This window comes from Oreochromis niloticus, linkage group LG6, assembly GCF_001858045.2.
Source record: "Oreochromis niloticus isolate F11D_XX linkage group LG6, O_niloticus_UMD_NMBU, whole genome shotgun sequence".
Classification (NCBI taxonomy): Eukaryota; Metazoa; Chordata; class Actinopteri; order Cichliformes; family Cichlidae; genus Oreochromis; species Oreochromis niloticus.
The window spans coordinates 27,193,241-27,216,152 of record NC_031971.2 but is presented as its reverse complement, the minus strand read 5'-3'; the positions used below and the strand labels follow the sequence as shown (position 1 = coordinate 27,216,152).

The following is a 22,912-nucleotide window of genomic DNA, read 5'->3' as shown; positions in this document are numbered from 1 at the left end:
CTGCTGTTTTATTTGAGATTCTTCTTTTATTCTGTGTGGACATCATTTTGATTGCAGTGGATTATCCTCTACGATGGCGCGTAATCACAGATAATATCCCTGTAGAGACAACTGGAGATGCAGGCTTCTTAGGATGCAGTAAGACTGTGGAAAGAGCTTTGTCTAAAACCGAAGGAGTACTTTTTCTGCTTAAACCCATCCATAGTTTTTTTCCCCCCTATACCTGTGACTGTAGGCAGACTGAGCAAACTCACCACTTGTTTTGTTATGTTTGTTGGTTTTGCCCCTGCTATGTGTGTTCCCCTGTTTAGTCTGTATATTACGATACAGTTTTCTCATGTCTCGTTAGTTTCACCCGCTTTAAATTGTTTCCGCCTGTGTCTCATTTCCAATGAACAAGCTATAGACATAGTTCTGTCTTCACTCATCAAGGCTCTGACCTCTGACAGGTTCGACATACCCAAACTTTTTTTATCTGGATTCACTTAACTTATCATCAGTAATCAGGATAACAGTCGCACGGAGCGATATCAGCATATTGTTAAGGTAACCCAGGTATTCACCTGCATGTTTACATTAAAGGGGCAACATTAACAGTATCCGACCAATCAAACTGGTAACTGGTAACCAAGTAAACTGGTAGAAGAGTGCCGAATGCTACAGAGGAAGAAAAATATTTGATACAAGAAAAATTCTTCCTACTTCTTTTTCTCCCTCTTGTGGATCCAGTTTTGTCTTCTTTGCCCTTTTGTGGGTTTAGAGTGTTTTCTACCTGGTAAAGTTTAGTGACTTTAGCTCAGAGGTTCAAAACTGAACTGAAAAAGAAAAAAAAGAGAAGGAAAACCTAAGATCATCTGAATTGAAGCGTGAACGATGTCCTTGGTCAGCCTGGACAAGAGGACGTGAGGTGAAAACTGCATCTACCCACTGCAGCCACGTCCTCGAGATACTGTCACCTGATAGCAGTGCAAATTCACGTTCATTTTGCCTCCTATACCAACCAAACAGTCAATAATAACCACAAAGTTTTTAACCCACTAAAAAAGTAATGTACTGATTCAGTAATCCACCACATGTCAAAGGTTTTTTGCTTTTTGTTACAGTTTGTGTCCTTCAGTGTTTGAATGTTCCGTGCATACCGCTTTGCATATATTTGCAGTTATTTTGCCAGTCTCACAAGAATAAAGACCGATTAATTCAAGGAGACACCTTACTCTCAGGCTAACTGAAGACCTAAAACTGATGTTGCCATGGTAGCAGTATGTGACACCTGCTTTGACTTGTGACACTCAACAACAACAACACAAAAAAGAGGAAATGGTGGCTTGTAATTTGAGGGGTTTTTTTATTATTAAGGAAGCAATGAGATGCAGTTTTTAGAGAACCCACTGTAAATGAAAAGCAGTGAGGTCATCATCAGCCATGTTTGCCGAAGGTAAGCACCCGCATGAAAAATTAACAAGTCACGTTAAGAAGCCAGAGCATCCAGGCTCTGCTGTGGGTTTGCACAGCTACTGCTTTCTGTCTCTGCATTTGTTTCCCAGTAAAACGTCATCATAACCGCTGAATTCTTCCCAAATACAAACATTTTCAACCACAGCAAACAGAGCTGGGTGTTTAGATACTGTCAGTCAGCCATGTTCTTGTTATTTGAAAAAAAATGTCTAAAGTTGGCCTGCCTAAGATGTCTAAGACTAAACTTCTTTGTGCAGCAGATGAATCGATGTGAAAGTCCATCTTTGTGATGTCTGACCTTGTGGTGAAGAGGAGGATGTTTAAGAAACTACTCGACATTATGAACAATGCATCTCAACTGCTGCACTCCACACATTAGCCATAGACACACTCCCCTTCTCATTTCCACATCCATGACTCCTCTCCTCACATTGCAGTCCGAGAGCAGAGGAGGTGAGGCAAAGGGGTATTTAACAAAATGAGACCTCCTCACCTCACTTTAAACTGTGGAAAATGTTTCACACTTGCACATATAACATCTTCCAAAATTTTTTATGTTAGATAAGAATAACCAGAGTAAATGTAAAATGCAGTTTTTAAATGCTGATTTGATTTTTTTTAAGACAAAAAAAGCTATCGAAACCCAGTTTACCCTGTGTGGAAAAAGCAAATTAATATTGTAACTGTGATTAACCACATCTTTCTGTGTCTGAGTTCAGTTTTACTGGCCATTCCCAGGCCGGATTACTGCCAGGCCTGTTGAATCACGAAATAAAAATCTGTCTGACAAAGTGAAGCAGGCTAAAAGATCTCAAAAATGAACAGATCATGTCATGATCCACAGAAACATCTATCGTCTGTCATTCTGAAAAGGGTTACGAAGACATTTTTAAGGCTTTGGGACTCCAATGAACCGAAGTGAGAGCCATTATCCACAAATGGAGACAACTTGGAACAGTGCTGAATGTTCACAGGAGACCAACGACTGATCCGGGAGGTCATAAAGAACCCAGAACAACGTCTAAAGAACTCTGTTCCTTGTCTTGGTTAAGGTCAAAGTTCATGATTCAACAGTAAGAATGAGAATGGGCAAAAATGGCATCCATGGGAGATGCAAGGAGAAAACTACTACTGACCAAAAAGAACACATTTGGTGGGAGAAAGATAAGAAAATCTTGATGATCCTCAAGACTTCTCAGAAAATATTCAGTGGACTGATGAGACAAAGGATGAACGTTTTGGATGTTTTGAGTGTTGTTACATGTGTCATAAAATTAACACAGCATTTCATAAAAAAAACAAAGACCAACAGTCAAACATGGTGGTGGTAATGTGATGGTCTGGGGCTGCTTTGCTGCTTCAGGACGACTTACTGTAATTGATGGAACCATCAATTCTCTCTAGCAGAAAGACCTGAAGGAGGACGTCTCTCCATCAGCTCATGCCCTGAACTTCAAGCTCACTCAGGTTATGCGCCAGAACAATGATCCGTAACACACCAGTAAGTCTACCTCTGGATGTCTTTTTTATATTTATGGACAATTTTAATTAAATTAAAAATACATAGAAACAGTAATCGACAGAAAATCCTTCTATAAAAGGATACATCTGTGTATCTGCCGTTATCGCTCTTCTAGCGAAGCGGCCGCTCCGCTCTGCCCTGCAGATGTATTTTTAGGAGCTGAGACACGTCTAACAACATGGTGTACTGAGATTGATTTCCAGGTCACACACAGGAGGAGGCACAAATTAGTGAAACAGGACGACTGACGTGAATACAAAACACAACCGTCAGTCTTTATAACCTCTCCCGTGTGAGGGTGCTGGGTCATTGACTCAGCATTTTGAGTGTCTTTTGTATTTTTGATCCCTTTTTGCTAATTAGGGGAAATGTTTAAGTTTTACTGTTTACAGTTAGTATAGAGTTTAGACCTGATTAGGTTGTAAGTTTAGTTAGAATTATGATGCATGTTTTCTTGTTGATGTTCATGTATATGTTCGATAAGTTATGTTTGTGTCTCCCTCCGTGTCACCTCTCCCTTTTCTGTTCCCATGTTTGATGCCATGTCTCCCCAGCCCTTCATCTCCCTCTCATTCTTTATCCCTTGGTCGCCCTCTCACTCCCTTCCTCCCCTCCGTGTCCCTCGCTCTCCGAGTTCCAGTCATGTCTTTGTGTTTTGTCTCCCTCTGTTTCCATGTTCTCCTGTTCTTTCCGGTCCCAGTGTCAAGTCTGTGTGTCTTAGTCTGCGCATTTCCTGTTTTATATTGACGGTCTCTCATCTTATGTTCAGTGTGTTCAGTTTTGCGTCCTCTTGTGTCATTAGGCCTATTCATCCCAGCTGCGTTCCTCGTGTGTTTCCACTTCCCTCATCACCCTCATGTGCATTTATTGTGTGAGTTTCTCTGTGTTCATCATCAGGTTGTCTGCGCACCTCTCCTTGTGTCTCCAGGTTTCCTAGGTTCTTAGTAGTTTTCCCAGTTTAGGTTACAGGTTTGGGTTACATTCTGGTTTTTTCCTTATTTTGTATCCTTGTGTAAAACCTAAATAAACGGCTCACACTTGGCTAAATTTAAGTTTGTTTCCACGCCTTGTTTTGTCTGCGTTTGGGTCCTCAACTCAAACTCCAAGAGTCTGCAGCAGCAGGCTGTAACATCCGGTTTCAAAATCAGCTAAAACAGTATGAGTGCAGAACGACTCTGAAAAACTTTTCTTTGGTTTTTATTACCTCACTGAAGTTAAATGTCCATCTAATGATTGATCTGTTGGACACCATTTTTTATTTCTCTGCTGTTTTTAAGTACAAGAATTTCTTTCAGGAAGAATAAAAGAACACTATCAGATTGTGTCTGTGTTTGTAAAATGTAAAAGCTCACCGATGAACAACGCTGAAATAATACATCAAATCATGGCATAGCTACATGCATTAAACATTTCTGATGTTTAAATGTTCTGTGTCCTTAACATGCACGACTATCATCAGCATCTCTTTTCTTTGATTCCTCTCCTGCTTTTGCAGCAGCGTCTGAGTTTGGAGCGCGCAGGAAAAACAGGTTTGAGTTTCCATGTGTACCTTTCTTCCAGCATCTCTCTCAGGCAATTATGAACCATGGCTCTCTCCCCTTCATTAGATTAACTCCCATGGTCTACCAGAGTGTTCAGGAAGACCATAGTCATTACCCAAGCTACTCCACGTTACCGGGTGCACAAAAGCCCCGCTTTCACCTAGTAATTTGAGTCAGACAGACTCATCAGGGCAGGAGGCAGCAGTGAGATATGGAAGTACTACTGCCACTATCTGCAGATATCTATGTCCTGCACCGCCTTGATTACACAGGAGGATTTAGAGTGCACACTTGGCAGAGGCGACGTTCCTGGGGACATATTAGGCTCATTAGTTCCCCGGGCTTCTGCCAGTGGAATACTTCAGCTGGAGGGATTTGTTGTACATAGTTGTCAGAGTGACAAACAGGGATATTCGCAATAATAGAGTTCTTAATAGAGTAGATGCATAACAGTCGGCCATATTCCCGCAACAGAGGCAGTTTTAGTCCCTTTTCGAAAATAACTTAGTGGTCTGTCGCTCCCACTGGAACGTATCATTAAACGCACACTGGTATCTCTGGGGCAGCGCACAACCTTAATATCAATAAGGATCCAATCACTTATGTAATCAGGCAGGAAATAAGATCTCATTTGTCGGCAAGGGAAATGATGCAGCCCATAAAAAGATGAAAAAACAGTATTAATTGCTAAGATCCTGTGCATAGGGGCCCCATTGTCACGCTATATGATTTAGTCGTAATTCGACATGCTTGGGAATCCACGTGCAGAGCAAAAGGCTCAATCATAGAAACGAATAAGCCAGGGAGCTTTAATTTTTTTTGTGCTGCTTGGAGTGTGGGTGTGGATTTCCCTTCAAATAAAGATGCAGCAGGCCGTGCATGTACATCACAGAAAACACTTGTTTATTTCTGGTCTGGCAGCTCGGTAATGACACAAAGTTTTTCAGTCATTCCAGAGACCGTCAGGTTTTCATCGCTTATGGAACAGTTGAGTAATGATACAACCGGGTGTGAAATTGCTTTCCTCCCTGCAATGTCAAACAACTACTTAAGAGGAGAGATTATTGCACAAGGGATTTTAGCAAGCCAAAAAAAACCTCAAACAACGCTGCCAATCATATCAGGTTTGGTGCTCGTGGCACAGAGCGTACACTTCTGTGGGCTCTATGTCGCTGGAATAAAGGAAAACCGTCAACAAGCGGTGCTCAAAGTCTGTCTACTCCAAGTGACTGTTTGGGGCAAAAATATGGGATTCGTTTTGCTGTCAGAAAGTTGAAAAGCGTCTAAAGTTGACTTTACGGATCAGCTTGTTGACTGGAGCGAGACCTGCTGTGGCTTAAAGGAGATGGAGGACCCACTGGGCTGTTTCCACATTTCGACTGAGGACATTTCTCCAGAACAGAATTCTGAAGAAAAAAAAGAAGAAGAAACTTTAGTTTGATGCTTCACTGCCAACATTAGGGTATACAAGGAAAAAACATTTAAACACATCTAAAAATACACAGTCGTTACTTCTGCTGAGGAGACTGTTTGACTGGTTCAGTTTGTTAGCAGGTTTCTCAAAGTTTTGGACTTTGGACTGAAAATTTACCAGAGCTGAAGGTTTGCCCAACTTCAAAGTGATAAGGTCAACCTGGATCTGGATCCAAATATTGGGTGTGATTCAGGAGGTAGAGCAGGTCATCTTGGTGATTTAATCCATGAGTCTACATGCCAAAGTACCCTTGGGCAAGAACCCTGAGTTTCTCGTCATTTATTGGAGTGTACATGTTAAACATACCCCACATCCAGTAGGGTAGAACAGCGCTACATAAGAGCAAGTTCTATTATCACTGATCCATCCTTTTTCTCACAAGATATATGGTAATATTAGGGGTTTGGGATACATTCAGCAGCTCATCAGCTGCTAACATCCATACCTAAGGCCAACGTGGGATAAAGTAGCTAACCTAACAAACACGTCCTTGGACATGTATTTGGAGTCTCCATCTATCTGACCAGGAGTGTCATGTTCCTGGGTCTGTTGACCCAGCGTTTTAAGTTTTAGTTTATTTGGATGTTGTTTATGTTTAAGTTCATTAGATTAGCGAAGTTCATTTGGTTATTAGACTCCTTGTGTTTTCTTCCCCTGTATTTAAATTTCCCTCACCCTTTGTGTTTCATGCTGCGTGTCTTATATCTTATGACATGATAATAAGTTTGTATTATCATGTCTGTCTCATGTTTCCTGTTTTATTTTGAAGGAGTCGTGTGTTCTTTGTTCATTGTATTTAGTTTTCACTTCCCTTGTCCTTGTCCTGGATGAGGAACCAGACCCCACAATTAGCCCTGCTTCAGTCACAACTGCTTCTAGAAAAAAGCGGCGTTCACGTCATCAACGTACCTCACAAAGGTTTGAAGTGAGTGACTATATTTTGGCTCCTCATGTTTTTTCTAAGGTGAATATTAAAACTAACACTGCCTTACCAGTTCATGAGTCCGGCTATAAAAAGACTGTTTATGATTTTGAAATGACTAAGACTGAGAATTTTTCGGCCAAGTCTTCCACGGACCATCTTATCCCTTTGCAAAATTATCTAGCTTCTCTGTGCATTGATCATGCCACGAACTATGCTTCCAAGAAGCCAAATTATAAGACTGTTTGCACTGGAAATGCTAGCCATGAGGCTCAGCTAAGCCGCTGTGGGACTGTAATCCAGGCCAGGTTGGAGCCAGGGGCTGAGTTGGAGTTTGTGCAGCCTTTTCCAGTGTCCGCTGGAGGGCCCGAGGAGCCCGTCCAGCCTCATGCCGCGTCAACTGGAGGTTCAGCCGAGCCCGTCCAGCATCCTGCCACACCTGCTGCAGCGCCACCACCTGGTCCACCACCTGCGGCTTCCACGCCGTCGCCTGCAGCGCCACCACCTGGTCCACCACCTGCGGCTTCCACGCCGTCGCCTGCAGCGCCACCACCTGGTCCACCACCTGCGGCTTCCACGCCGTCGCCTGCAGCGCCACCACCTGGTCCACCACCTGCGGCTTCCACGCCGTCGCCTGCAGCGCTACTATCTGGTCCGCCACGACCCAGCCAGAGGTCGACGCCACGCCTCTGCTCGTCTCGCCTGCCAAGCCACGTCCAGCATGGCTGTTTCCGGGGCCTGTCAAAACAGCCTGTCCACGGAAACCCACCAAACCACCCGAGGGGTCACATCCACACTACCGTCGACCACCTGCTAAGCCACCTGAGAGGTCTTGTCTACGCCATCGACCGCCAGCCAAGCCGCCCGACAGGTCTCGTCCACGTCGCCGCCGGCCACGAGTCAAGCCGCCGAGTGTGGCCAGCCATACCTGCTTCGCCACTGCCACCTTCCATGTGGTCGGCCCCCTGAACCATTGAACTATGAACTGCTATGCTGTCGACCTCCAGGACGGCCCCCTGATCTGCCTGACTTTGGACTCTTGTGCCATCGGCCTCCAGGTCGGCCACCTGAACTACTTCACCATGAACTCCTTTTCTGCCGAGATCATGGTCGCCCTCCTGACACAGGGTCTCGGACTCTTAAGCCCTTGTGTTTGGACTGAGTGATTCAGATTCTTTATTTTTTGTGGTTTTGTTTCAGGCCCTCCGTCCTGGACCCCCACCGCCCGCCCTGGGTGGGTTGTTTTGATTTTGTTTCATGTTTGTTTTCGTTTTCTTTTTTCATCGTTTGGGGCATCTGGAATCCGCCCTTGAAGGGGGGGCTCTGTCATGTTCCTGGGTCTGTTGACCCAGCGTTTTAAGTTTTAGTTTATTTGGATGTTGTTTATGTTTAAGTTCATTAGATTAGCGAAGTTCATTTGGTTATTAGACTCCTTGTGTTTTCTTCCCCTGTATTTAAATTTCCCTCACCCTTTGTGTTTCATGCTGCGTGTCTTATGTTATCAAGTTTGTCTCATGTTTCCTGTTTTATTTTGAAGGAGTCATGTGTTCTTTGTTCATTGTATTTAGTTTCACTTCCCTTGTCCTGTCATTAGGCTCATGTCAGTCAGCTGTTCCTCCATGTGTTCCCACTTCCCCTAATCACCTCCTGTGTATTTAAGTCCTCTGTTTTCAGTGTGTCATTTGTCAGGTCGTCTGTTGTCCATGCCATGTTTCCAAGTTTCATGTCTAGGTTTTTCTTGTTGTTTAGTTCTCCCAGTTTAGGTTAATGTTAGTTTTACTTCAGTTTGTCTTGCCCTTTGTTTGTACCCTTTTTATCAGCCATATTAAACGGCTCGCTTTTGTTAACATTCAAGTTTTGTTCCCTGTTCCTTGTAGTCTGCGTTTTGGGTCCTTCTTGTCAACTCATACAGTCTGCCCTCGCCAGACTGTGACCAGGAGGTTCAAAGCAGGAATCATCTTGCTGCAGAGTGACAGCACTAACCACTGTGCCATTCTGCCCCCTTTCACAAAGACATGTGAAACTGAATTTGTAATGTTAGGAGATGTTGTCTTGAAGTTTTCAAGAAAATATCACAAATAGATACAGATCTAAATATCCAATTAGATTCACAGACTCAGTCCATTTACGGTGTGAAGGACGTTTTCAGGCTTGGTTTCGCTCAGACTGCTTCTCTTATGCATCCGTGACCGCGACCGGCGCTGCAGCCTCGACGGATGTGCTGTGGGAATACAAATAAGCGCTGCAGCTGGAATAGATTGGTCATTAAACAGCCTCTAACCTGCGTGATGCCTGAATGCACACTCGATGCACATAAGCCACACACTGTAGGGAGAGGCAGTAGTGAGAATATAACTGATGTAAACTGCCTCCTGCTGCAGGGCAGTTTCTCCTGACCCAATTCCACCTACATTTTCTGGAGTTTATTACCATCCATTCACAATTATATCCACACCTACCAACAGCTTAGAAACACCAGTTTAGCTACCAAACAAACACAAAACTTCACAAGTAGACGTTTGAACCAAAAGTGAGAAAAGCGTGCAAGGAAGGAGAACTTCAGACGATGCCCTGAACTAAACATTTTTAGGAGTTTAACAGCTTATCATTTTGATTTAGATTTATTATATATTAATATCTATTAATGTTTATGAAGACAGACTTGGATCAACTTACCAGCTGTCTTTCCATGGACTTGAGCACGGCTTCCACATCTAAAACCCAGCTCTGTGTGGAGCAGGAGGTGGGTGCGGGTTGTCAAAGGGGACACAGGGAAAGCAACAAAATGAAGTATTTCATCATTTAAAGAGAGATGTTGCAAACGAAATTGGCTCATGCGCCTTTTGATCACAGCAGACAGTTCTGAGCATACAGAGAGCTTTCACATTTTGGTTGATAAAATATTAAAGAGGCTCCGGGAGGTGGCCAACCTTACTGCACCTCTAACACACACAGGTGGTCTGCTTAAGTTTAGATGGAAAGGGCAGCCTTCAGTGTAACCAATTTAAACAACATACCTCGCTTTACAGGACATGTTTTCTGTTTGAAGACACTCTACATTTGTCTCAAGGTCATGTTAAGTGTGTGAGGAGGTCCAGCGTGGGCAGTTTTTCAGCAAATACATGTTAGTTTTCTGGTTTTTGTCTCTTGTCTCATTGATTTGAAGTAAACCTTTACAACAAGGGACACAAAGTTACTCATTAGTTATTATTTTTAAGTAATTGTTGTTTTAATCGGTGTTTAGTTAGGAGTTCATCAGGAAGAAAGTCTGATTTATGCATCATTACTATTCTTTTATAAAGTATATATAACACCAGACTGGACCCCGTTTTTTTTTTTCCTTCAGAGGTCTGTTAATTCTTTGTAATATCGATTCAACAAGATGCTGGAAATATTCAGAGTTTTTGGTCCATGTTGACGTGACAATATCACACAATCATTGCAGATTTGTTGCCTGCACATCCATGATGTGAAACTCCTGTTTCACCACATCCCAAAGGTGCTGTGCTGAACTCAGATGTGGTGGCTGTGGAGGCCATTTGGGTGCAGTCAGCTCATTGTGATGTTCAATAAACCAGTTTGAGAGGATTTGAGCTTCATGATCTGATACATTGTCCTGCTGGAAGCAGCCATCAGAAGATGGGTACACTGTGGTCATAAAGTGATGGACTTGGCTCAGATATGCATAACTTATGTCCAGTTGGTGCAAAGAGGCCCAAAGTGTGCCACAAAACATTACACCACCAGCCTAAACTTTTGCCACAGGGCAGGATGGATCCCTGCTTACATGTTGTTTTTGGCAAATTCTGACCCTACGAAAAGAGTGTTGCCACAGAAATTGAGTCTCATTAGACCAGCCAACACTTTAACAGTGTTCCAGTTTTAGTGAGGCTGTGCAAGTTCAGAGATGCTCTTCTGCAAACAGTGATTTTAATGAGTTACTGTTGTCTTTAGCTTGAAGTAGTCTGGTTATTCTCCTTTGACGTCTGGAATCAAAGTATTTTGACCCTGAGAACTGAAGAGTTTCTTTTTTTTTTTCTTTTGTCTGTTCCATTTGGTTCTTTAGCCGTCAGAATTGTTGTCTGAAGACCAACAAGGATACCAAATGGATTTATTTTGCCAACTGAAAAGTTTCTAATTTTCAGACCATTCTCTGCAAACCCCAGACAAGGATTGTGCAAAAAAAACCAGCAGAAATACTCAGACCGGCCATGACCAGTGACTTTTATAAAGAAAAAGGATAAATTAGAGTCTGTAATACCAATGTTTCAGCACTGCGGCTCTACTCAATTTGTTGAAGCAGAATTTTAGTCATACGTAGTAGTTTAGTGAATGAGTCGCCCATGGCAACTTGGAAAAACGGTGCTTTTATAATTGACACAGCCTCCTGGGTGGAAGGGGTTAAGGTATTTAATTTCCACATAAATTAAAAGTTCACACACAGCTGGAGACAGATCTGTGCCGATGGGCTGATTCGTCCTCGTCTTTCTTAATATTTGCTGTGAGCACAGCATGGTGCCATTCTGCTTCATGGTCACTGTGAGGTAATTTACTTGTGTTCACAGCTTCATTAACCAAACTAATTAATACTTTAATGGGTACATATTTCTGTGACATTTTTCAATATCAGCTCAGTCAAAAAACACAAAAAATGTAGGTGTGGGGTTTAAGAACTTCACCTGATTGTAAGGCAGTGTTTTATCCTGTATTGGTAAATATATAAGCATGTATAGATAAGACATCGTCTAAAGGACAGTCTTGAGCACTTGACTCCTGCTGTCAGGTGATCTGGTGGCTCTTTTTAGGGTATTTGCTGGACATGTTTTGTGTCCATTTTATGCTTTTGGGGAAAGGGTCCCTGAAAAACAGTGCACAGTTATTCTGTGTGTTCACCTATGGTGAAACATTTTTATCCTATTTGAAGTGATGTCAAATCTAACAATACCAAAAGGGCACATGGGCCAACTGAACAAAAAGATAGGAATTACATGCTATGGCCTTAAATATCCCCATTAAACACCTATGGCAGATTTGTATTGATATATTTGACACCACTCTCCATCACCAAGTGAACAAATATGTGTTGAAAGACTCGCTTTTCTCCCACATCTTAAGTCCCACATTTTTACTGGTTCTGTAGAAAACAAACATTTCTGAAGTCTGGCTTTTACCCGATGAATATGAAGGGAAGGCTTTAAGAAATAAATTATAGCAAGTAGTTTGGCCTGTGTAATGCCTTACTCATCAAGGACAGTAACAAGTTACCAAAAATTCACAAGCTTTGCAGATTTTAAGGAATATAAATGATGGAAACTACCAGGATGAAAATGAGAGAGTAGTTTATTCCGAGAAACAGTTTTTATTATGAGTTATTTTTCAGTTTTGTTCTGAGGGAAAGTCTGGTGTAAAGTGACAAATTGTGCACGTGTCATAACTGGATAAAGATTGCATAGAGATATGGCATAACATTTTGCTAATCTATGGATACATCCAAACTATCCAGCTTTCCTTCACTGGTTAAGGTGGGCTTGCTATCCACAGAACTACAATATTTTGATTTGGAGCATTCAGTCATTTTCTCGTCAATCAAGCACTCAAACCGAATATCTGAACCTGCACTTCCTGTTGTAACTAACCAGAATTACTACTGCAACAAGACATCATCAGTAAGACCAAATTCTTCTCAATTTTATTCAAAGTGCTAATTCACAACATCAGATGTCTCAAAGTGCTTTATATTGCAAGATAAAGACCCTACAATATTAAAAATAAAATGCAACAATCAAACACCCTCCTATGAGCAAGCACTTGCCAACAGTAGGAAGAAAAAACAGGAAGAAACCTTCTGCAGGCTGAGAATAAAGTAGAATAATAAGGTATTATAAGATGTTTAATATATGACAGAGCCAGATTTTTTTAAGATTTCAAATAAAATTAAAATTATAAATTGTACATTTAACAGGTAGTAAATGAAGAGAAGCATCTATGGAAGAACTATGCTCTCTTTCCAATCCTTGTCAGTACTCGAGGCATTTTGGATCAGCTGAAGGCTTTTTAATGAACTTTTAGAACAACATGACAAAAATGAATTACAGTAGTCCGGGAAGTAATAAATGCATGAACTAGCTTTTTAGCATTAGTCTGAGACGGTACAGAGCAGATGAATGAAGGCAGTTCTCCATATTTGTTTAATGTGCACATTGAGGGACATATCCTGATCAAAAATCACTACAAGATTCCTCACTGGAGGCCATGGTAATGTCATATAACATAAGCATCTGGTTATACACCAGTTTCTACTGCGTACCTAAATTTTACCTAAATTTAGAAATTAGAAGTCATCCAGGCCTTTATATCTTTAAGACATTAGGTTAACTAGTTGATTTTTGTCATTGGGCTTAATAGATAGATAACGCTGGGTACTATCTGCATAGCAATAAAAATTTATACAGTGTTTTCTAATAATATTGCCTAAGGGAAGCATGTATAATGTAAAAAGTATTGGTAATGTAAAAAATATTAGTAAAACTAACCTGTCTCATGATGGTTTGTAATGGACAGCTTAGTCAGTTCAATCTGACAAACACTAACAAGCTCAATCCATTAGTTCTTGTGATGATGAGCCTTAAATTCATTAACTGCTGTATCCTTGAAAGCAGCAGCACGAGAAAAGTCAAATGCAAATTATGAATAATTTGCAGAGATAATAAAGGAGCAGTGACATTGACTGATCTTCTGATCGATAATCAGTGTGTTATTGAATTGACCAAAATAGATAGCATGCTGTCTAAATTACTTAGTATTGACTGTGCTGGCAGTAGTCCGCAATGTGCAGATGCTCTCAGTTTGTTCTGTACCTAGAAAACAAGACTACAACATGTTCAGGACAGCTTGTGGAAAAACAGTCTTACTCTGTGGCTTTGTCTCTTCTCTATGCTCCACTCTCTCAGATCCCTCCAGTGCCCTGGCAACAATGCATCGGCTGCCCTGCTGTCTCCTCTCTTAGCCATGATGTCGCCTCCACGTAGTGTGCTGGGTCACAGCACTGACCACAACCAGTTCCTCAAAGGGCCAACACAGTTTTCAAAGTGTAACTGGAGTCTGGAAACTGATCTCTGTTAGCACAGAGCCAAACTGTGGGTGGTAGTCATTGTTTTAGGATGATATAAGGTAGCAGTATAGACAGTGCTGCCTTGTTACGGTCCCATTATCAGTCCAACAAAAGCTGAGAGAATGCACATTTTTTAATGCTAGATTGCCTTTCAGTGCAGCGTTTCTAAATAATGGAAGATGCTTCAGCTGGCTTTGGGCTGTGAACATTAGAGGAGGCTAGGGTGCGGTATGAGGGTTTTGCAGAATAATGCAGGTGTCACCTTTCCAGCACGCTCCTATTGAGTCTGAACATTCAAACCATTCATGCTGGAAGCTGTGGACAAATAAAACACATTTAAACAAACAGGGGCTTGGCCTTCACTGAATATAGGAGCTGGATATATTCCTCAAAATATTTTTGACGTGAATATGAATACGAACTGGTGGCTGAAATAAAGACTTAAAATTTTTAAACCATGTCCATGTGCAGCATTAAAAACATGACTTTAAATATAGATGAATCTAAAAAACTGGGAAGTCAAAGTGAGCGTATCATCTGTTTCAGCTGGATGGCTTTCCCTTCTGAAAAAAATATTTTTCCATGAATTAAAGCAAACAGTCAGTCTTCCATTTATCTTCATCAGGGTCGCGGTGGGGCTGGAACCCATCCCAGCTGCCACAGGGTGAGAGGCTAACACAGAGGGAAAGGCAACCATTCTCACCTATAACCAATTTGGAATCACCACTCAGCCTTAACTCACTAATTGGATGTCTTACAACTGTGAGAGGAAGCTGAAGTACCCAGAGAGAAATCATGCAGACATGGGGAGAACATGTCTAATTCCACACAGAAAGGCCCCAGCCAGGTGGTGGATTTGAATCCAGGACCTTCTTGCTATGAGGCAACAAAGTTGACCACTTCATCACCATGCTGCCCAGGAACAGTATCAAAAGTAGTAAAAACCACATGAGCAAACTAAGACTACTGGTGCAGGTGAATGAGAGAAAAAACAAAACAGGAAAACAGCACTTTCTGAAAAGAAGTTTTGCTTCTTACATCAAAAAGTTGTTTTAAAAAAGGGTTCACCGATAAACGCCACAACAAAAGCTTTTATCTGTGATTATTTAATGGAAATGATCTGTGGCACCAAAATCCATTAATGCTTACCTGAGCTGGATGTCCATTAAGTGAATGTCACTTGTCAGTGTCTTTGCTCTCCACCGATGGTGACTCCTTCTCCCGTGAGCCTTTTGGAAAGCTGTGATGGAGGAGGGAGTGGGGGAGTGGGGCACACGGGGGTCAGAGAGAGGATATGGCAATGAAAAAAGTACTTGTGAAGTTGATAAGTGACGAGATAATGGAGGTATAACATCAGCATTCTGGGAAGAAGAAAAAATGTTCTGTTTTGCTGGTCAGCTTGGACTTGTTTGTTTTCTTATAATGAGAAGGATCTTTTATGATGCGAACCTAAATGGGAAGTGAAAATGTTCCCGCGTTGATGTGATTTTCTCTGCACAATAAGTTTCTGGAACAACAACCATGGTTTTGCTGCAGTTTTTAACTGAAGGAATTGCTCAGAGACCACGCACAAAACACGCTCGACACCCTAATGATGACTGTTCAATCCCTTTGAGGACAAAATCAGTGCATTTCACTTGGAAAACAGCTATTAGGGTCTTCATAGGAAATTTTCACAACTAACTTTGGATTGTTTTAGAAAACATAAATCAGACTTTTTTTTTTTCCCCCCTTTCTCACACAGCAGGAAACAGGCTGCTTCAGATGTGCTCACACCACCAAAACATTGTATATGGTTTGGGTGATGATGCTGCTGGATTGAGCGGGTAAGGAGCAGCAGGAGCAGGAGCTATTGATATGAACAGCACAGAGAATATATAATGCTGGTATAACATAATCCATCATCATATGGCTTATATGCCATACAAAGGATGTTTTAAAGGCTAACCAGCATCAAATTCTCACATATCAGGTCTACAGTGCCAAAACCCCCAACCCCGGATGAAAATAGTCCCCAAAAACCCTAAAATGGTTAAATACAATAATGAATTATACTGCAAAACTATCATTCTTAGGGTTAGGGTAAGATGGCTTTACACTTTGGGCTCATTGTCTTCAGTTTCCCTAAGCAGACCTCAAATTCCACCATGAACTTCTATGAGAAACGATCTTAGGCTGAGGCTCACAACCCTTTGATTCAATCGTCTTTGCAGATCATTGGGTAGAAACAGCTGATGAAAGCGAACATATTATGCTTTTGTTTATTTTCTGTGACATAATATTAACTCTGGTGGAGTAAAGTACAAATGTTCTCTTTGAGCTAAAAGCTCTGGCTTCAGATTGCTCTAAATAAAATGTTTTTGACCAACCCAGTATCACAGCAAAACGTGTATTAGACATGGCGGTCCACTGTTTCCATTTCAAGCTTTGCTACTCCAAGACATGAAACGGGCATGAATGCAGAAGTTGCATGACCAGCAGGGGCAGATAATATATTTAAAAGCACAAATGTATCAAGTACATTCCAGGGTCCTTAATCGCTGGAAACTATTAAGATAGGTGGCTAAAAACATGCAACTGTATTTGTAATGTTTTGTAAACACTTTCCTGTGATTTTTGCTTGAAATAAGGTATCTCTCTCTGCTGTTACAGCAACTTCGGCATGTGTGTCTATTTCATGTTTTGGAGAGGCAAAGCATAAAATGCAAACATGCTTTGCCATGATATTGGGTCGTTCTGACAGCAGTTTTCCACTCTTGTGTTTGTATGATGTCAGCAAGAGTGGCGTATACTTAAGGCTCCAGCACCTGCTGTTAAAACCTTCTGCTTGCATGGTGCAGCCAATCAGAAGAAAGCTGGCATATGATAAGGGGGCAGGGGGGTAAAACAGCCTGTTTAAGACACTGGATGAACTAAGGAAGTGTACCACCTTGAAACAAGATATAGATCATTTTGAACTGCAACTATTGGAAATGTTTTGTAGTAGAGTGCAAGAACAAAAATATGCTGTTGTAAATTAGCATAATGGGATCACTTTAAAGTGTGTGAAAATGTATTAATCAAGCAAAGACTAAAAAAGGGAGTTTGGCATGACATGATGTGAAATATGCATAAACTCTGGATATAGGTATGTTTGTGTGAAAATGTATCGATACACATCTAAGTGGCAATATGTTTAATATTGTGTCATAGGAATTTCTAGCTTGTGTGAATTTGTTTCATATAATTATCAATTCCTTTAAAAATCAGCTCTGAAAACTTAGAAAACCTTTCCCATTAACCCGCTCTCTACATTCGATTTAACCTCACAGGAAATAGAGTACGGTGTAATTGGGGTGTTTGTTCTGCATTAATTTAACGCCAGAACAAAAGGATGGGTATTATTGGATGTGCCAGCATTACTGAGAAAACTGACAGTTTAAATCCGAGGCAATTACTGAGCAAAATAGTGCTCCTGAGAAAAAGGCCTAAATCCATCACAGGATATATTAACAGGCTCATATTAAACTCCTATTCAGATATCATACTTGAGAAAATTTGTGCGTTATTATGAGATTGTATTTAGAACCCTGACTAGTGTTAATAGTCAGGAGCCCACATTTCAGATCAGTTTTAATATATATAGCACCAATTCTCAACAAAAGGCAGCTCAAGGCACTTTTAAAAAAATATATCTTACCGAGCTCACACACAGTAGTAACCCTCTTAAACTAGGTAGAACACAGTGATTAAAGTGGGCCTGAACAACCCCAAATGACATTCAGTTACTTCCAATTAACAGAACTTGAATCTGATTGGCAGGTCAATGCCATGGTAATGTTGAATGAGGTGATTTTTGATGTGCTACAGCCTGGCATTGATTGTAGTGGTGACATGGAGATGCTGTCTCAATAAGAAGACAATAATGACAGCCCACAGCTTAAAATCTCAACACGTCCTTCTTCCTTCCTATTACTGTGATGTGTTCATGGTGCAAATGTCAATAAAGTTGTGGTTGGAGCTAGCTAGCCTATGATAGCAGAGTTAGCAGAAACAGATTTTTATTTATTTTCCAATTTTCATCGGCAGTAATTTCAAGTGCTTGAATCAACATCTCCAAACAAGCAAACTCTGCACAGTAAAATTATCTAAACTTGAAAGTTTAGATAGATCTAGATACATTAATATAGAGTTAAAAAATAGATCCCGAATCTATACACAGTGTGTAGCTGAATTATGGTTGAATTAAAGAATATCAAACATTTAAAACCAATGGTGAGGGAGAGGAGACAAAAATATAATCATGTAATAACTGGGGAGGAAAAAGTCAGCCACATCATAATAAAGTGTTTTTGGTATTTATATAACACAGTTCTTTGAAAGATTACCTTTGCAATTGTAGTCTTTTTGTGTTAAAGCAGCTCTCACCATAATTTTGGTATTTCCAGTCAGCTTTTACTTCTTTCTAACTAAAAATAGCATCCAGTTCTCAGAAATTCCCTTCAGTGAAAGAACAGCCACTATGAAGCTGACTAATGGTGAAAGTCAACAACATTTCACAGTAATCATTGCTTGTTTTCCAGCACACAGTCACCTCTGAACAAGTTCAAGCCCTAAACTGAACTGTTGTTCACACTAAATAATTGCTATGTTCATCTGTAAGTGATGAACATCATTATGAGGTAAAGATACGGAGACAGACCAAGCCCAGGGGCTGCACATTTGAAGGCAAGAAGAACTCATGTTGTCGTCCGTGCTTTCTCATACTCTGGCAGTAGGTATAGACCTCCAACCGAGGTGTCGCACCACATTATACATTACTGTGTGGAGAAATCAGTATGTGCCAACCTGAGAATGAGCACATCTGAAGCAATGTATCCTAAAAAAGACCCCCTTCTCATCCAGGGCAGATGATGAAAGCAAAATAAATTCCAATGCTTTTTAAAATAGTTACCTGAATCTCAAAGTTTCTGAGACATGGGTTCACATAGAAGTGACATGATGCTTATGATTGTATTGTTGAGCAAGGTCAGAGAGTAAAGACATTTTGTACTTTTTCCCCATTTGATCACTACTTAGAAGGGATGGTTTCCTACAGAGTGCTGAAAATAAACCAGAGGTCAGGATTTCTATTAGATTAAACCAAGAAGCATGTTAGTGACAGCAAATGCGCACTTACGGTCATTAAAGCTGCATCACAAATATGTGTGTGTATGCCTTTGTCTGTGTGAGAGGGCAACAAAAAAAATTGGTGTAAATACCACTAAAGACTCCAATGAATACATGAACAAAATCTTATATTCTACATTTGCATAAACATTTAAAAATTATTTTCTGAAGCATTTCAGAATGAATTTGACTGTTAATGAGCATCACTTTAAAGGCAATATATTACGCTGTCGTTCAGCTTTGCGTTTATATTCTTCCATTCTATAAACTACTGAACCTTGGTGACCCTCTTCAGTTCATTCTCCATTTGCTGCTGCTGTGTTAGCTCGTACCCCCCCCCCCCCAAAGGTAACTTTCTTCTGATTGGCTTCCCCTCGTAAAAAGGTGTGAAGAGCAGGTGGGCAGAGCTGCTGTGTTTGCAGATAATGCCATGTGTTTGAGATCACCATATTAGGGTTATCCACTCACTCTGACATCATAACGAACTGGGAGTAGAAAAAAAAATCTCAAGTTGAATGTTTGGGGATTGCTTCCAAACATTCAAGCAATTACTTTGACCATGATGGGCATATAATATTATAACACTGCAGATTACAGCAGTCCACTTAAATTCAGTGATATCAAGCTCCACAAGTAGAAAAAACATTGTAAAATTAAAATTAAATAATACTAAAATACAGAGTTTGATTGCCAAAATACTTCAGTCACCTGTGGCACCTTCAAGAATTAATTTGCAGTCGTGTTTTCAGTAGTCAAACCAAAGTCAAATCTCCAGTGCAGGTAAACCATGAGTTTAAGATGTAGCAGTTTTATTATATGAAAACTAATGTACTTGTACTGCATGACTGCTGCTCTAAACAAAGGCAAAAACCATCAGCTCAGATGGACAAAAAATTAATAACTTACGTCTTACTTCGGCTGAAGAAATGCTGGCGCAGTACAAAAGCCAGAGTAGAGAGAAACATGATGGTGGTGCACATGGTCCCAAGAGTCCACCACCACCACCTTGCATTCACAGAGAAAGCAGGATCAACATATTCCACCCATTCTGTAAACCTTAAGCACAGCTGAGGAAATCTTTTCCCAGTTACCAGGTGTTTGTCTCTCCCCTTGCCTGGATCAGGAACAAAGGAGGATTAGTCAATCCCAGATTAGAAAAGATGATATGCTGCAGTATTGAAGAACAACCCTGCGCTGCACATATAAGCTACAGTGTGTACGCGCACTTATTGTGCATGATTCATGTTTCTACACTGCTTCCATGAAATGCAACTGGATTTTTTTTTTCCCAGTTATTCTCCAACTTTTTCTGCCGCATGTAATATCAGCTGCTGTAACATCTATTATCCAACAATCCGCCCCGCCCGGCCAGCCAGCCTAGGTTTTCCCCAGTCACCTCATCATCAGCTGCCTGCACACCTGCCTCTCATTTCCCCAATTATCTCCCTTGTGTACTGGTTCATCTTCAGTACCGACTATGCACTTCAGCTTCATTTGTTATCATTAAAGCCACTTTCAGTTTCTCTGTCTGGATTTCTTCATCCAAACTGTGCAATTAAACCAAGTGGAAACTTCCAGGGCTGAAAGAAATTAAGCCAGCAAAGAAGGGCCAAACTGAAGTTCCTTAAATGGCCACTTGAGGCCGACTCAAAACATGAGCCAATCTCCATAAACTCCTATTTTAACCCTTTCACGCATAGTGGTCACTGCAGTGGACAGCTATTTAAAGGCTGTTTTCTTGTATTTGTGTCAGTGTTGATGGTATACTTGCACTTGCACATAAACCACTACATTGGACACTGATGTGTCACTCCATACACAGCAGTAGTCCATCTAAGTGGACAACTTTGAAAAGTACTGGTTTAAAAAAAATGAAGTTCAAAAATCTTTTTTCATGCCTGAAGATGAATAAAAATACTTAAGAAAAAAATCCTGATTGAGGTTGTCATAATTCATGCATGAAAGGGTTAAAATGCAAGCAGGACAAAAAAAATTTGGGACAAAAAAATGATTTAGATCTTTAAAGCCTAATTCCCATCTCTAAACCTTAACGCATCACTTATTTATCAGGTATTTGTGCATTAATGATCTCTCGTTAATGAGAGATCATTTGGAAGAAGTGAATGTGATCTATTGAGACAGAAATTTTGAAAAAAATAATGATATACTTGGATTTTAGACTCCAATAAACCATCATGGCAGCACAGAATCCCAGCGGTCATCAGATTTAGGACAGAACCCCTGCAGTCTAGATGCTGGTGGTGATGAAGATGAAGAGCAAGACTTGGATAGAGCTCATACTTGGGTGAGGTGGAGATGGGGAGGAAATGGGTTGCATGAATGAGAAAGAGAATGACAGAGCATGGATTTAAACCACAGAGTGAAGGCTGATTGGCTCAAACAAGACAGGAGAGAAGATGACTGGACAAGAGTAATGACATTATTGAAATTGACCAACGTTTGGCCAACGTTTTTCCTGCCTGCCTGATCCTTTTTTAAATAACTGTAATGAAAATAACCATCTGAATATGGTATTACCAAATTTCTATGGATAATTTCTCACTTCACAGAGAGAGCAAGATAGATGGTGAGCGTGAGATGGGTTTAACATGCACACAGTGTCAGCACCTTTACAGAAATCGCTTTGTGCATTTGTTATTGTGGTCAATATTTGACTTATTTCCTGACAAAACACAAATTTAAGACTTGCAGGCTTCTTAAGTTTTCCAGCTTGGTCTTTTTTTCCTCACGTCAGTTATAACAAACTGATGGTAACAAACCTGGAGGCTCGTCGTAGAGTCAATTTGGTTTCATTCCATCCGGTACAATAGTATAAAATCTTCAACAGAGGCCTTTGTATTTTCGATGACAATGATCTGCAGTTCTGAACATCAGTAAATTTAATCCACTTTACAATTTGTATCCCATTCAGGTTGTATAATTACTGTTGTCAGGTGGAACAAAATAACCTGGCAACGTAACTCTAGAATGGGCAAAGACAAGACTGTTTGAAACACATATCTTAAAGGTCTCTGCTGTCTGTGTCATTAGACTGCAGTTATATTTCTCCCAGACAGCAGGACAGGGATATTCTTAACCACTGATGACATTCCTCACCACCTGAATCTGTGACTCTGCTGTCGTGAAACCTCTGGTGCATGGACGCCAGACTGATGAAAGTTCACACAAGTGGCTGTGAGGAATGTCAAGTTACAGCGATGTGGCTGTGCATCTCATCTCCAGCTCTGAGACATGCTCATGGCTCCTAATTGGAAAATTCTTCAGGGGTCCTCTTGTGCTTTATTTTGATGGAGAGCTGCACAGACTCACCAGTGCCTCAAAATCAGGGGATTGAAGTGTCACAGAGCTGTAATTTGTGTTGACCTGTATATGCTTGGCCTGCCTTTTTTGAGTGTTACATTTTTGTTGGGGCGAAGTTAAGAGGATTTTATGCATTTAGGACCAATGTCTAAATTACATGAGGTGCACGAAGGAAAAGAAGGGCTCTTTAAATTTAAAAGTGATTGTCATCTGGATAAAGCAAGAACAGTGACAGGAAGCAAAGGTCTACCAGGCCCGGTGCTGAAATGCAGGGGGAAAGCATTTCTGTTTTGTGCACCAACCAACAGAATATATTACCCCGTAATGAGAGAGATGAGTTTACCTTTTGGGCTCTCTGCTTAAAATAGCTTTCTATTCTTTTACAAAAGGAAGCTGTTTTGAGTTGTAGTTTGCTTGT

General features: G+C 40.9%; 1 protein-coding gene and 1 long non-coding RNA gene across 3 annotated transcripts; one reads left to right on the top strand and one right to left on the bottom strand.

The window, feature by feature from the left end:
* Positions 1-1,328: 1,328 nt before the first annotated feature.
* On the bottom strand, positions 1,329-22,901 carry LOC100706554 (uncharacterized). Of its 2 annotated transcripts, XR_003220629.1 has the most exons (6): positions 21,954-22,066; positions 20,080-21,473; positions 15,175-15,265; positions 13,826-14,340; positions 9,591-9,641; positions 1,329-5,924 (listed from the first exon to the last, which is right to left on the bottom strand). It is a non-coding gene; the product is annotated as an uncharacterized LOC100706554 (long non-coding RNA). The 2 variants fall into 2 exon arrangements; XR_003220628.1 differs by lacking the exons at positions 13,826-14,340; positions 21,954-22,066 and adding an exon at positions 22,838-22,901.
* On the top strand, positions 5,932-8,138 carry LOC112847208 (uncharacterized). The gene is made up of 2 exons (XM_025908358.1): positions 5,932-6,917; positions 7,218-8,138. The coding sequence occupies exons 1-2, from the start codon at positions 6,820-6,822 to the stop codon at positions 7,729-7,731; spliced, it is 612 nt and encodes a 203-aa protein (XP_025764143.1). The 5' UTR covers positions 5,932-6,819; the 3' UTR covers positions 7,732-8,138.
* Positions 22,902-22,912: the final 11 nt, after the last annotated feature.

What these genes read in the sequence shown, in the direction of transcription:
- LOC112847208 (XM_025908358.1), top strand. Translation starts at nt 6,820, where the DNA reads ATGAGGAACCAGACCCCACAATTAGCCCTGCTTCAGTCACAACTGCTT. An exon ending in GTACCTCACAAAGGTTTGAA is followed by an intron (nt 6,918 to 7,217) that starts GTGAGTGACTAT and finishes ACTGTAATCCAG; the next exon opens with GCCAGGTTGGAGCCAGGGGC.